Source organism: Coffea eugenioides, unplaced genomic scaffold (assembly GCF_003713205.1).
Source record: "Coffea eugenioides isolate CCC68of unplaced genomic scaffold, Ceug_1.0 ScVebR1_1;HRSCAF=6, whole genome shotgun sequence".
Classification (NCBI taxonomy): domain Eukaryota; kingdom Viridiplantae; phylum Streptophyta; class Magnoliopsida; order Gentianales; family Rubiaceae; genus Coffea; species Coffea eugenioides.
This window is the reverse complement of record NW_020862447.1, coordinates 38784-55029: the sequence shown is the minus strand read 5'-3', so window position 1 is coordinate 55029 and position 16246 is coordinate 38784. Positions and strand designations below refer to the sequence as shown.

At 33.3% G+C, this 16246-nt stretch overlaps 1 protein-coding gene across 1 annotated transcript in view; it reads left to right on the top strand.

The window, feature by feature from the left end:
• The first annotated feature begins 6820 nt into the window (after nt 1-6820).
• LOC113756122 (CSC1-like protein At3g21620) overlaps nt 6821-16246 on the top strand; it is a 22045-nt gene continuing 12619 nt past the window's right edge. Inside the window, exons 1-7 of the mRNA XM_027299916.1 lie at nt 6821-6971; nt 9245-9586; nt 10160-10306; nt 12587-12722; nt 13514-13615; nt 15775-15894; nt 16015-16095. Coding sequence (XP_027155717.1) covers nt 9273-9586; nt 10160-10306; nt 12587-12722; nt 13514-13615; nt 15775-15894; nt 16015-16095 — 900 coding nt within the window. The 5' untranslated portion in view covers nt 6821-6971; nt 9245-9272. The remainder of the gene's footprint in view (nt 6972-9244; nt 9587-10159; nt 10307-12586; nt 12723-13513; nt 13616-15774; nt 15895-16014; nt 16096-16246) is intronic.

Sequence of the window (16246 nt, the reverse complement as noted above, 5' to 3'; positions counted from 1 at the left end):
AACAAAAATAACCCTTAACACAACCTAACTTATTTTACTAAAACCCAACAAGGTAATAAATTTATCAAAAATTGTTAAGCCTTAATTATGTGTTAAAATCAAGAATTAATTTTCTCAAAAACATACTTAAAACATGCAAAAGAGGATTGAAACTTAAAGGGGGAAGTTAATCCAATTTCACAAGTTTTGGGGTAACAGTAAAATTATGTAAAAGTTGGAGGGCAAAAGCAAATTTTCCATATTATTCATGCAAGCTTCGAAGCTTTCTCTGCAAAAAATTTGTAGTTCACCAAAGCACAGCAAAACGACCCAAACATCCGCCAAAAATTCAAGTCCAAATACATAAGACAGTGGCCTAAGATCCAAATGCAATGTTTTAACGTAAGGTTGTGCAACAAAATCTAAACTATTGTTCCACAAAATGAGCAGGAAAAATGCAGCAAAAAGAAGAAAAAAAGTGCAGGCAAAATCCGGATGATTTTGGCACAGATTTAAGCTTAGATGGCAAGGGAAAAATGAAATACATCACCTTTGACGCTTTAAAAGGGCGAAATAATGCATTACATTGTAAAAGAAGCGGATCTAGACGTGGGAAAGTCACAAATGGAAGGTCAGTTCTTGCTGTGAAATTTCTTCAAAGGTTGATAGTTTTGCGAATTTGGGCCTCGATTCGACTGACTTGTAGTTGTTTTTCCAAAATTGTTTCCAAACAAAAGTTGCTCTACTACACTCAGGGATAGTGTAGAAATCAAGAGTTTGCTAAAAAAGCTAAAATCTAAGCCGGAATTTGGCGAGGAACCAGGCTGGTTCGTTAGCCTGGTCACGAATTTTTTTTGTAGATTCCTTTTTTCTTGTTCTTCCTCTCTTCATTTTCTCTCTTTTTTTGCTGTTTTTTCTTTCCCCGCCGCTCTCACCTTTTTCTCTTACCCTAATGGCTCCGTTTTGAAGCTTTTATATGGAACAAAACCCCCCAAACCCTAAGAATCAAAGGCGGAGATAGGTTGGTTTTTGTGGCTTTCTTTTGGAGCCATTAGATGGCTTGGATTCCAGATCTTTCTTGATGATTCCGGTTGATATGAGTTGGCATTGTACTAGCAAGGCTTGGAGGAAAAGAAAGGGAAGCAAAAACGCATCAAAATTGTTCAAAAATGCCCGCTGCAATTCCTTGCCATTTGGCACCACTAACCTAGTCGAAAAGCATGGGCTCTATCCCTTCAAGCCCATGCTAAATCAAACCAAAATAATCTAAACCCACTATCAGAACCCAAACAAAATAACCCTTAACACAACCTAACCTATTTTTCTAAAACCCAACAAGGTAATAAATCTATCAAAAATTGTTAAGCCTTAATTATGTGTTAAAATCCAGAATTAATTTGCTCAAAAACATACTTAAAACATGCAAAAGATGATTGAAACTTAAAGGGGGAAAATTAATCCAATTTCACAAGTTTTGGGGCAAAAATATAATTATGTGAAAGTTGGAGGGCCAAAATGCAAATTTTCCAGATTATGCATGCAAGGTTCGAAGCTTTCTCTGCAAAAAAATTGTAGTTCACCAAAGCACAGCAAAACGACCCAAACATCCGCCAAAAATTCAAGCCCAAATACACAAACGACCCAAACGACAGTGGCCTAAGATCCAAATGCAATGTTTGACGTAAGGTTGTGCAACAAAATCTAAACTATTGTTCCACAAAATGAGCAGAAAAAATGCAGCAAAAAGAAGAAAAAAGTGCAGGCAGAATCCGAATGATTTTGACACATATTTAAGCTTAGATGGCAAGGGAAAAATGAAATACATCACCTTTGATGCTTTAAAAGGGCGAAATAATGCGTTACACTGTAAAAGAAGCGGATCTAGACGTGGGAAAGTCGCAAATGGAAGCTTAGTTCTTGCTGTGAAATTTCTTCAACAGTTTCACGAATTTGGGCCTCAATTCGATTGACTTGAAGTTATTTTTCAAAATTGTTTCCAAACAAAAGTTGCTCTGCTACACTCAGGAATAGTGTAGAAATCAAGATTTTGCTAAAAAAGCTAAAATCTACGCCGGAATTTGGCGCGGAACCAGGCTGGTTCGTCAGCCTGGTCACGAATTTTTATTTTTATTTTTGTAGATTTTTTTTTTGTTTTTCCTCTCTTCATTTTCTCACTTTTTTTGCTGTTTTTTCTTTCCCCGCAGTTCTTCCCTTTTTCTCTTACACTAATGGCTCTGTTTTGAAGCCTTTATATGGAACAAAACCCCCCAAACCCTAAGAATCAAAGGTGGAGATAGGTTGGTTTTTGTGGCTTTCTTTTGGAGCCATTAGATGGCTTGGATTCCAGATCTTTCTTGATGATTCCGGTTGATATGAGTTGGCATTGTACAAGCAAGGCTTGGAGGAAAGAAAGGGAAGCAAAAACGCATCAAAATTGCTCAAAAATGCCAGCTGCAATTCCTTGCACTGGTCTCTGGTTTGTGGCCGGATCAATGAAGAAGGACAGCGCGTATGCTAGTTTTTTTTTTTTTGGCAAAAATCTGATGAATCTCTTTTTTCTCTTGTTTTCTTCTGTCTTTCCTTTTCTTTTCTTTCTAATTTTCTAAAAAATGAATTTGAGATGATTTTCATTAGAAAAGTAAGAAATAAAAATAAAATAAAATAAAACAAAACAAAAATAAATAAAATGAATAGATAAAAATCAAATGACACAAAATTTTGGTATCTACAAATATCAATCCTATTCATAGATTAAAAATATAGTCAGACGTCTAAGAGGCACGTGAATTAAGTGACGTGATAACAATAGAGTGATGAGACTCAATAATGAGGCCTCCTAATAAGGGGTTGAGGATCTCAACCGCCGTCGAAAAGGGACAAAACCAAAGCAGGAGGGAAAAAAACATTTCTCGGGAAAGTTGAACATAAGCTGAATGTGAAGGGGTAGTGATTGTCATATTTGAAACTAATTAAAACCAGATGAGGTTATTTGGTCATATACCATAAATAATCACCATTGCACAACCTTTCCTTGTCCCATTAGGATGTCAAGAATGCTGTTTGATGTTTTATACCAGAAGATTCCAATTGCCTGAGCATCTAATTAAACTTTAACACTGACTAATCAATCATCAAATAGGAAAAAAAAAAGAAAAAAAATTTCTTGATCAACCTTGAATGGTATTTAGATACAAAATTATTTCAAATATTATTTTGCATGTATCATAAATACGTTTTTCAACTCATATTTTTAAATTTTCAACTATTTTTTTTATTTCACATACATTATGTTACAATAAGTGTTACTCCCTCCGTCCCACTTTGATAGTTCTGTTTCTTTTTTCACACAGTTTAAGAAAAAATAGTTAACTTTGTTGGAAAAGTAAATTCAGATTGCTATTTTTCTAAAATACCCTCACATTAAATATGGTACAACTTTATGAGAACTTGAATTGATGGTAAAAAAAGAATCAACTCTCATTAAATGGGGTAGGTTTATAGTAACAACTACTTACATTGAATAAGAGTATTTTAGAAAAATTAAAATACAACTACATTTTTCAATTGGAAAATGGACTACAATTTGGGACAGATGAAAAAGGAATACAGGACTATCAAAGTGGGACGGAGGGAGTATAATAATTATTCAAAATAATATTTCAAATACTACCCTATCCAAACTACTATTTGTAATGTCGGAGATGATGATGCTTCGATGGCATTCAAGAGTCAAAACACTACTAATTTCCATCACTACGGTGGTGTTTTCTTATGTAGATTCTAATATTTGGAGTTCACTTACTTTGACTTGCACATTCTTTATTCACACCATAGGGTCCTCTCATCCAAATCTCCAATTCAATGATGACATGTTAATCTACATTGAAAAGTGTTTCAAATGATTGAAACGATTCAACAACCTTGAATAATGTAATGATAATATGTTATAATAAACAAAAAGGTGGGGCTGATAATTCGGATGATCGTACCAAACAATTTCAATTAATTAAAATTTGCAATTGATTTTTTTTTTTTTTGGAACATTTGTTGTTTGATGAAAGACAAGCTTTTGTGTTGAACAAAGTTTCTATCAATCTCTTATGGATTTTTTTTTTTTTGGTAATTCGAAAAATGGCCCGACTCGAATCCATAGGATCCAAACCGACACACCAAATCGGAGGAGTGCGCCACGGCTCCACACAGTGATAATGTTGTTATAATAGGTCGATTGATAGGGAAACAGAATTTGGACATACTACTATTGTGTGCATGTGCAGCATGCACTATGTGCCCAATTTCAGAATCATATTTCGTCTTCCTGCCCATATATGTCTGGCAGGCTAAATTAGGTGTTTTCATTCATTGTTCATTTATAACGATAGACTTCTCTTGTTTGTGTTTAATTTATTTCAGACTGTGAATATAAAGTTTTTGTTTGAAATATAACAGAAAAGTATTATTGGACCTAGAGTACTTCAAAAGTGATATAATCTGGTTTTCACTTGTACACAATCTTGTAAGTTTCATTTTTATTTTTGTTTTTTTGGTTCGGGATAAGAAAATAAAAATTCTGTTACAAAATTTGTTGAAAGTCGTCCAGCACAATTTGCTAAAAATTTGTTTGGTTAGTCTTGAGGTACGAAATGAACTCATAAGAATTTCGCAAATTTTGTTTCCAAAATTCTCTTAACTGATTTTGGAGAAAACAACAATAACTTAGAGTCTGGAAAGTATTTTAGTGGGAGCACAAATAAATTAGAACTATTAGAACTATTTTAATTATTTAAATGGTATGGAACAATAATAATATAAAGTGCTATTTTTTTTGTATAGAAATACTCACAAGTAAACTGAACTTCCTATAGCATTTGTGCTTGGAGCAATCATTTTTTTATTAAAAAAAATGCAATCAAATTACTCGTAGGTACATAATTGTATTGAATTTCTACTAATTATATGGGTAAATAATTTTTCTACAATACTTGAAATGTATATTTTACTTTAGTTTGTAGGGGCACATTGATAAAGTGATAGCAAAAATATATTATGTATAAAGTTTTATGCCTAAAATTGAAAATGGGACATATATATATATATTTAAAATTACAAATGTCAATGAAATATAGGATTTACTCAATGAAATATTCAGCGCATTTGGAGAAGAAGAGCTGCAGGTTTTTTTTTTTCTCTCTTTTTTTGCATTTCACAACTATATTTATCTATCTATTTATTTATTTATTTATCATGTAGAGCACGAGAAAAATGAAATAATTGAAGTTTCCATGATTTTTCACATTCTGACTTTTTTCCTTTACAATAAAATTTTCATTTTTCACATGCATGAAAAAATCAGTCTATTTTGAGTAAATTGTTTGTATGTTATTGAAGTTGAATTTTCATTAATTGCTGAGATTTTTTGCTTAAATGTATGTGTTTTATATATTGATTGCCCCTAACACTATAGAGGGTTTTATTTGTAAAAATGGTTTAAAGAATAGTATTTGCTTTTACCGTCTCTCTCTATTATAGAAGTAATTATTGGTTACAACATAAATTCTTGTCAACTTTCATTCCATTACTTTTAAAATGGTTCCAACTTAGTACTTTTTTTTTTTTTTCTGATTTGTAAAATGCTCATTTTTTTTGATAGCCTAAGTGTATTATGGGCACTAAAATATTCTCTCTCCTCTAATATGAATATTCTAATATTATTTTTGGATAGAAGGGCTGATAATTAACGCAGCCAAATATTCTCCCCTTTGACATTTAGTGGATTTAGTGACGTCACTTGGATGGAAAAGTTTTGAACGGGATTTACAAACCCAAATAAAATAAGAAAAAAAAAACAGAGAGATAAAATTTATATGGGCCCAAAGCAGTAGATTAGTTGACTATTATCATGGTTAACATGTTAGCAGCATATCCAGACGAGCAATTTTCTGTGGTAAAAGACAGACAAATATTTACAAAAAAAAAAAAAAAAAACTAACAATAGAACAACTTATTTTGGATTTAATAAAAACAAGATTTTAATAGAAAAAGAAATTGATTACTCAAATGCACCCAAAAACTTTTGATAGAAAAAAAAACCCCTTGAAAATAGTTATTTCATACTAATACACTAGTCTAAATAAATTAAATTGTGCTTCATAATTAACGGTCTTTGTTTTTCCATTTCAGAATTAATGAGAGCTTGAATATTTTCAATAAACATGTCGTGCATATCTAGATGATAAATTATGTATGTTAACAAGTACTGCCTTATAAAAATCTTGGGTCTTTCTAACGACGTCTAATGTGCAATTATTAACATATTTAAATTTCATATAATCAGTCATGCATATATACATATAATTATTACCTTTCCTTGTATTTGTATACTTTTCTAAATTGATTTTATCCTTCCAAAAATCTAATACTTGAAATACATCTTAACCGGCGATTATTTAAAATAGTCTCTAAAATCTTTAGTAAACTCATTTTCTTATCATGATAGAATATTAGGTAAGAGCTTGTTGAATTGCTGGTCCAATAAGGAAATTGTCTTCATATATTTATCTTGCAAGGACGGCTTGACAAAACTAACTACGTAAAGGAATCCTCGTTGGTAATTTCCTCCAAGTAGCCGTTAACACATGCTTTTTTTGCCGACAAGAATTTAAAAGCTACCAAAATTCCCACACATTTCACACAAAAAAACACAGTATTCACATGCACCCCACCTCAATTCCTTCCCGTTATATTATATCACTACCTTTTCGGCCACTCTATATAGTATATATAATCACTGTGTGTACTGTGTGCAAATACTTTTCTGTTGTTTCTCTGATAAATCCCAAAATGCAGGATCCCACTTCAGGGTCTAACTTGTCCTAGAGGGTGTCGTTTTCTGAGCCACAGTCAAGCAGTTTTTTGAGTTTCTGTCTTCTCTTCAAATAGTCTTCAGTTCATCCTCAGAGTGGGAGGAGATTTCGAGGGCCCTTGACATTTGAGTATGAATCTCCAAACCCTTTTGCCTTTTATGCTGAAATGTCTGTTTTCTGTTTTCTTCAGCCATTGTTTGGCTATATCTGTGGTTAATTTGCTTGCCAGTGTGTGTTCTTGTGTTTGCTTTTTGTAACATGGTGAAGCAGAGTTTATCTTAGTGGTACTTGTTCCGTTTGGGATTACTCTCATGTACACCATTAATGTAATTAGTTTCCACATAGGGAGATTACAAGATTTTCAGTTAATGTGTTCCAGGCATGACATTTTATTTTGTATTCCAATTGAAGTTCTTGCAAGGAATTGTGGTTTCACTAATATTAGGACATAATAGAAGTAATATAGGTGTGGAAATCTTGATAATTCATAAATGATGCAACTAGTATTTAGGAATAAAAGTGTTTTATGTGGCGTTTTGTGGTGGATAATTAGAGTTGAATTGTCGGTTTAGGGGTTTTAGCTAGTATAGTTCTTTCAATTCCCAGGTCTATTAATTTGCCTTCAAGGACTTGGTTGTAATATTTTGTTTGAATGCAACAATAAACTGGACAAGTGCATGATTACATACACGAAACAACAAGAAGAATTTAGAATAGTGATATAGAAAATAGTGGTGGTTGGATATAGAAAATAGTTCAGGTATATCAATCATCTTCACTTGATATTAACTGTTTGAATTCACCATTTCCAAGCATCGATTTGCTTTTACTGCAAGATATATATTGCAAAGCCTCTATTGTATGTAATTTAGATATATGCTAACATCTTTCTAGGAATGATAAATATCCTAGCCAATGAGTACCTTTGTCCAGTTTATTCTTGAAATGACCTGTTGTTAAGTTTGGCCAATATTCTTTTAAAGGAGAGATGATCAGGGTGGAAATATAACTTGTTATTTTGCTATGTACATAATCTTTTGGTCCCCTTGTACTATATTGAATGGTAATGTGATTGAAAGCAGTATTTGAACTTGCTCTTGGTGCATAGCAGTTACGTATTTTTTTGATGTATGGGAAGGATGGTCAAGACCTGTTTGTAGTTCTGGTAACTGTGTATTAAACTTTCATTGTTTTTCCCTTTTGATCTAAAGTATTTCTTTCTCAATGTTGTGGAGATCTTTTTGAAGAATGCCAAATCTCTGAAGTCTTTCAGTATATACCTTACTTTGGGTTTATAGTTTTATCTTTTTGATTCAAGAAGAAATTTAAGATCTTTTAGAGATGAATTATGTCTTTCCCGGGATTTACGGTGCAAAATTACTGGAGCAAAAGGCAATTCGAGAAATGTAGTTTTTACATTGAAAACAATGTGAAAGTGTCTTAAGCGATGTGCATTTTTATTGTAGTTTGCTTTCTTAAGAAATCCCTCTTGGAAAGTGGTAGTGAAATGCTGAACATGCAAATCAGTACTCACACTTAGTTAAGAAAAATTAATGGAAGGGCCTGCAATTTTTGCCCTTGATTCCTCTACTTCAAACAAATTGCAGACAGACATGTCCTGCTACCTTGACTATCTCTGCTTTTCTTCCTTTCTATTGAACACTATTTTATTGTGTACATTTCTGTTCCCGGACTCTTTAGATAGTTTTCACATTTCATATGAATAGAACTGACTTAATGCTAGGTGCTTGCCTTATTAAGAAAGAAGGGTGTGATCTCAATAATTAGTTCATTATATTCTGTTTGTATCATTTTTGACATTTACATCGATAACAATATACAGAACCGCTCCAGTGTGTAAAAAAGTCCTTATTTTTATTAAATCAAATGTACCTTCTTCCTTGAATTTCACCTCAGATTTCTCTCATATTCAATCTATTGCAGCCTTCACCAATTTGCTTAGACCAGATAACTCCAAACCTCATAGTTTTATTCAGTAGTCTTAACATAACTAGGACTGCAGCTATCACCTGTTCGGCAATATCAGGTGAAATTATGCTTCCAAGCATGTATATGGGTGATTGGGTTACAAATGTAAGAAAATACAGACATAGATTTTCTTGATCCAAGTACATATTTTAAGGATGCAATTGGTAATTCAGGAAACTGTGTCTGCAGGATTTGTGTTTGAAGGGGTAAACTATATCTTTGTCCTTACCAATTTAAAAGATCATCTTTTAGAAAAGTAAATTACCCTTAAAAATGAAACTAGAATTGCTGATTAGGAGACATGGTTGCTCTCTCTTTCTCTTGATCTATCTATCTATGTACCTCTTCTGTGTCTTTCTGTGACTTATTGCATATGCACGTGTGAGGAATTCTTAAGCAGTTTTCTTTTGCAGGGTTGTATATAATCCTAATTGAAGCAGTATGGCGACTATTGCTGATATTTCTGTTGCAGCATCTATAAATATACTCAGTGCATTTGCTTTCTTTGTGGCTTTTGCGGTACTGAGAATTCAGCCAATCAATGATAGGGTATATTTCCCAAAGTGGTACCTGAAAGGTTTGAGAAGCAGTCCATTGCAGTCAGGTGCTTTTGTCCATAAATTTGTCAATTTGGACTTCCATTCATATTTGAGATTTTTGAATTGGATGCCTGCTGCAATGCGAATGCCAGAACCTGAGCTTATTGATCACGCAGGATTGGATTCTGCTGTTTACTTAAGAATTTACTTGACAGGGTACACTTCCTTTCCTTTGTTTAAATTCTAATAAGCATTGATTATGTGCTTATAGAGGCTGCCCACATCCCTGAGCTATGCAGGTGGAATCATTGAAAACTTGAAAGTTTTTTTTTTCCCTAACATGTATACTGAAGAAGATATGATAATTAGTTCACCTTTTATCTCACCATCTTATTACTCCAGTTGACGAATGGGTTGGTATTATTCTACAGACACAAAATTTATCTACCGAAGTAATTGAGTGCCATTAATTAGATAATATGTTCAGCACACAAGGTTGGCACTTGAAATTTATTTCATTATATACTTTTGAGGAAGATATTTTCACCACAAATAGACAGCAGAAATATCCACCAGTAACGTTAGAGCTTAGTCAGCATCAAGAATCCATATTTAAAATATATAGATTAAGATCTCGTTCACTATATTCCTTTATCATCATTCCAGCATTGATAGTTCATTTTGGATATTGGCTGCTTAATGATACTGACTTTGCTCTTAAATTATCAACTAACTTTTCTCTTTTCTTCTTTCTTTCTTTCTACCCTTCCTTTCCTTTTCACGCTGCAGGCTTAAAATATTTGTTCCTATTGCAGTAATTGCTTTCACAGTTATGGTACCTGTCAATTGGACCAATAGCACTTTAGAGCATTCCAATTTGACTTTTAGCAACATAGACAAGCTTTCAATTTCAAACATTCCTCATGGATCAAAAAGGTATCAAGTTGCCACACATGATTGGTTGCGGTTAACTTTTAATTTCTTTGTCTGATCTTTCCAAAGGAATTGCTTCAGATGATGCAGTTTGTTAACATGAATAGGATTTTTTCCTTCTCTATTTTTTACTGCCTCATTTACAGCATTGTATTTGTCAATTTTCACTAGCATTTATCTGACAATTTCTGTCTTTATATGTCTTCTCAATTCATTTTAGTAGTCACAGTCATCACGTCCAATTTTAAATCAACAGATAAACACAGGAAAAGAAAACAGTTCGTTACTCTGTCTAGATAACGCTTGATGACAATGGCTAATTTGAGGAAGAAGATAATTTTTTTCATGCATAACATTGTCTGCAGGAAGTTAAATTTGGAATATAGAGATCAACTATTAGATCCCTTACACTGGACTGCAATGGAGTCTCAACAATGATAGGCAAAAGTAATAAGTACCTCTGCAATGAGAGGTCAGATGCAGCGGTCTGTGGTGTGTGAATTACAATATGGCAATCCCAGCTTTGAGCAGAGAAAATTGACCAGCTTAGAAACATTCTATTTCAATGCTAAGTGTCCCATTCATTTTAGCAACTCTAAATATTGCTGAAGGAATAAGATTAAGCTGACCTCAAAAGATTGTCTTTTAACACGAATTTTGAATGTCTACTATTTTGAGTAGGTACAATTAAGTTTCAGGTGGACTTCTAAGGGAGTAAAACTATACTAAAATGTAGAGCCGTAGAAGGAACAAAAAGTCAAGAAAGTGTAGTAAAAGTTATATCTTAACCAAAAATCACAAAACAAGGATTATTCTAATAAGTCGTCTTAATCTTGTAGAAAATGATGCTCTTTCTTTATGAGTTGTATAATTTTACTTCTTGTCAGCACAGAAAGGTATAAAAAAAACTGTCTTTTTTATTTGGTACCTTGCTTGGTTTCTCTTGTTCATTTGGCTGGCTCAGAAAGAAACTGTAGTGAATTTTGACATCATCCATGATCTTTCAGAAGTAGTTAGAACTGAGTATAGTTTTCGTAGTGGAGCAATAAGTGCTGACATTAAGGTTTTTGCTTATAACTTATACCAGAAACTTTGCTATCTTAAATTTGACTAACAAAAAAAGAAAAGTTGCAACTACAGTGTCTTGCAGACCCATGATACATCCTCATTGGAAGTGTCAACCTGAAGATGCTGCAATCTAAGTTGTTGGAATTAGTTAAGAATTTGGAATACTGAGAAAGCATGCTTTGAAGTATCTCCTCAGCTTAAAATTTATTGAAAATTGCAGGAATCTAACATAAGAACCTTATATGAAGATGAATGAAGCAATCTGTTTAAGAATTGACTTTTAATCCTTAAACTCTGGGAATGGCATTTGCATGTACTATTGATTTTTGTGCCTTAAGAATCTGGATATTCAGATCTTCTTGTGCACACCCTTTTACGTGACTGCGAAGTATAACCTGTAAGATCTTAATTTTTGTGCCTTAAACTCTTGGAATGGCACTTGTCTGGAGATGCTAATGATTTTTCTGCCTTAAGAATCTGGATATTCTGATCTTCTTCTCCACACCCTTTTGCATGATTGACCAATACAACCTGCAATGTGCTCTTTGTATTTTATTTTATTTTACTTTTCCTTTTTCATTCTTTCCAACTAAATTCAAGTTCTCCAGCTAAGTTCTGGAAAATGAAGTAGATAGATGGTTAGTAGTTGAAGTTTCCAGAATAGTTACCACTACCGATCTCTTATTTATGGTAGATATTCTTCACAAGGTTTGCAAGATTGCTGAAGCAGCAATTCGTCATAGACTCTACTCATATATCCTTTGATTCCTTTGGTCCAGAATGAGGGAGACGAATTTTATATCCTTGCTTGTGCTTGGCTATCCTTGCTATATAGTCTCTCTTTCATAAGGGAAATATCTGTATAGGTTATAGGAACATTAATTTTTTAAAATTCAGTTATGTTGAAGCTTAAACACGGGCACTCAATCTGAAAAAGCATTGTGGTTTTGTTGAAGTAGTGCTTTTTATAAAAGTTCAATGTCCATGTTTGCTAGTTTTTTATTTTTTTTTGTGCACTGTGGACATCTAAAGTACTGGAGGATCTTGTCCGTGTTCAATGATTCATATATTTTGCTCTTTCTTTTCTTGAGCTTCATAAATCTTTTAGTGGCCTGGTTTATTTTGTTTACTCTTAGTAAAAATGTAGCTTGCACTTCTTTTTTATTGTCTTATTTTGACTGTCATAAAGTTTCATTTCTCATTTCACTCTTGCAGATTCTGGACTCACATAGTAATGGCTTATGTCTTTACATTCTGGACGTGTTATGTTTTGAAGAGGGAATATGAGACAATTACATCAATGAGATTGCAGTTTATTGCTTCAGAACATCGACGTCCAGATCAATTTACGGTAATAGACTAATATTCAAATAATCATATTTGTATTCTTGCTTAGTTATTCAGATATGGTCTTCCTATTCTGAAGTGTAAATTATATCACTTAATCTTAAGGTTGATTTTGATTCACATCTTCTTAAGTTTTGGAGATTTAATAGACTCAACACTCTGGAAATTTGAACTTCTAATACTTAAACTCCATCATGCATACTCATCATCAAATTTTGTTAACTACCCTTTGAAGAGAACCGATTTGAAATGGCTATTGTACGGAAATTTCAAAATGGATAAATACATGACATCTCAGGTTGAATGACTGAAATTTAGTACCTTGGATGAAGGTATTTGTGAACTGTACCAATCCTTAAAAGTCTTACCTTCAAGAAGTTTTACAATTAGAAACCCTTTTAGGTATTCACACAAGTACTAGTAATGACCTGGCTATGTAAAGGTGTAATTGACAACTTTCTTCCTGCATTGGTGTATGCTTACTATGAAGCATCATTGGATCAATTTCCAATCTTTCATAAGCATTAAAAGATCAACTTAAAATGGAGGTGATTTTCATTTTAGACAGAGTTGGATTAAGACAATATCTCAAATTTTGATGTCTTTTCTTTTACATTCCCATTTTGAATTTGCTGTTGCCAATAGGCAAGCCATCCTTTTCCATTCTGTTTTACTGTAAAGGTAAAAGATGTTACTCCATGGTTTCTTGTTAATATCTAACTACTCATATGCTTTATACATCTGAAGTGTTTTTGTAACTAAGGATGTTTCTTTGTGGTCATTCTGTCGGTCCAGGTACTTGTAAGAAATGTGCCACCAGACCCTGATGAATCTGTTAGTGAACTTGTGGAGCATTTCTTCATGGTCAACCATCCTGATCACTATCTAACTCATCAGGTTTTACTCCAACCAACCTTGATATTTGATGAAGTATCAATCAACTAGCTGACATCTAGCTTGCAGAGATTTCTGTAGTTTGTATTGGGGAACATCATGCATATATAGAATAGGGTCTGTGCAAATTAATTGGTATTGCCTTGTACTTTAGAGAGGTTCACAAGAAAGCTATTGCTTAAGTTATTTACAGTAATAGTTAATGTTGATATCCCACGAAAGTATGTCTTGTTAGCACAACACAAACTGCTGTGATATGCTGGACCTTCCTGTTTTGCAAAATTCACTCCTTTCAAGCAGTGGCAAGACCTTGGTGTTTGGATTATCCAACTTAGTTAACTATCTCTTGAAGCTGGTTGAAGCAAAGCTTCTTCTAAGTTTTACTAGTTACTTCATTTCTTTCTGACGTACCCTTTAATGTGCTTGTGTCATTGATATTGTTACATTTGCGAGCAATCATACTTGTTGGCTGATCAAATTTTCTGGAAAACTTGCATACTGGTCATGGACAATCATTTGTTAGAATACCTATTGGCTGCTCAATTTTTCTGGTAGACTTGGGTAGCATTAGACAATTCATAACCTCCACTTTGGTTTTTATCAATACTGAGCTCATTGTAGCTTGTCTTAGAGTAATTTTGAAGTGTCTCACCCAAGGTTGTCCAAGTCTTCGATATTTTCTAATCTGAAAGGCAGAAACTTAAAAGTCTCTCGGGATAAACTCAGGTGCATACTTATAGATTTGTCACCAGATTATGACTCTATAGCATGACTGACCATACGAAGGATGATACTGACTATACAAAGGAAATATTTTGGATCCTCTTATTGCTATCAGTAAAATTTACTGTGACTCTTAGAACAGAATAGAATGAACTTTGAATTAATTTTTCCATTTTATCACCATGGAGGTCCAAGTACAATTTCATAAACTTATGATGATTAATTTATAAATATTTTTTCTTGTCAAAATATCATTGTACGGCTTCTGAGATTGCCTCCTATATTAATCCATGTCTAATAATCTGGTATAATTTGTACATATCCTTAGTTTCTAGGTGGTTGTTGTTTGGGAGGGGACTACAGCAATGAAAAGCCTGCACGTTAAACCTTTTATGCCTTCTATTTTTCCAATTTCCTTCCAATCTAGAATGGCATTCAGAATGGATATTTATATAACCGACATATCATGGTTCTCATTGCTACTTCATTACTGCACATCCTAAAAGTCTAGTTCTAAGCATGTAAAATAATTATTTTTCTACTAATTGGCTTTCTTACTGCACCATAAAGTGATTTCCTGTTCATGCAGTTTGTTATGCATTAGTTAAGGAAACTATTGAGTCAAAAGGAAATGAAATTTTCTACAGCAACTGGCCTCAGCTTGGCCATGCAACATAAAATAACATATATCTTCATATTTAGCATGCAGGTTTTATTGTTAATAAGCTAGCCCTGCATGTAATAAGAAAAAAGAAAATAAATAAAAGCTAGCATTGCAGGTACCTGATAAACTAAGTAGTCTGATTTGCAGGTATTTAATTATCTGTTAAACAATCATGGTCAAGTTCTAAGTGAAAATATGAGCATTCTTCTTTATACAATATGATTGCCTAACTGATTTCAAAAAGTGGAGACAATTTAGTCATATATATGGGGGAATTTGTGATTTCATCTGTCTACTTGGTAGGCACGTGTAATGCTGTGAAAATTTTGTTTTCAGATTTTATTTAATTATCAGAATGAAAAATCTCTCGCTTCATTTTGCTTGCTGTTATACTACCTAGAGTTATGAGTATAGACATGATTTCCCAGAAATACAAGATTAGGATTCTAGTTGGTATTTTGCAAACCTGACATATCAGACAAATGACTTTGGATATTGAAGAAATGGCCTTAGCAAGCCCCTCTTCTGCACAGGATTCTTACTTACTCTTGTTTCCCTTTGCTAAAATTTCTCAGCAGATTTGTTTTATGTCTTTTATGCAGTTGATTGGCTGCTACTTGAGGAAAAAAAGAAAAGAAAATGGAGATAAAATGAAATATTACCTCTTTTGACGACTGTTTGTTATAGCAATATCTTCTATCCACTAATTACCTAAGCAGAGTTAGTCAGTTGCCATGCTCAATATATCTGTATTCTTCGCATGCTTTATCTGCAGGTGGTTTACAATGCAAACAAGCTCTCTGAACTCGTGAATGAGAAAAAGAACAACCAGAACTGGCTTGACTACCATCAACTGAAGTATGCTAGGAACCAATCAAGAAGGCCCACATCCAAGGTACTTCGATGTGATATTATTCGTTCGCCTCTGGATATGTCGATCATAAAGTAATAGTCCTGAACATCTCATACATCCCAAAACTAACACCTTCTGAGGAAAATATTTTGATTTGAGCAGAGTGGTTATCTTGGCTTTTGGGGTAAAACAGTGGATGCTATCAATTTTTACACCTCTGAAATTGAAAGACTTTCGAAGGAAGTAAGTGATTTGTTTCCCTTAACATGCTTTATACAATAATGTAAATGAGGTTGTTATCTAAGTTTTTTTGTTTGGTTTTACAACAAGACGAGGTTATGACCTTAGTCACTTAGCAGAAAAAAAGCCTATCTTAGTTTCAGTTTTGACTTTT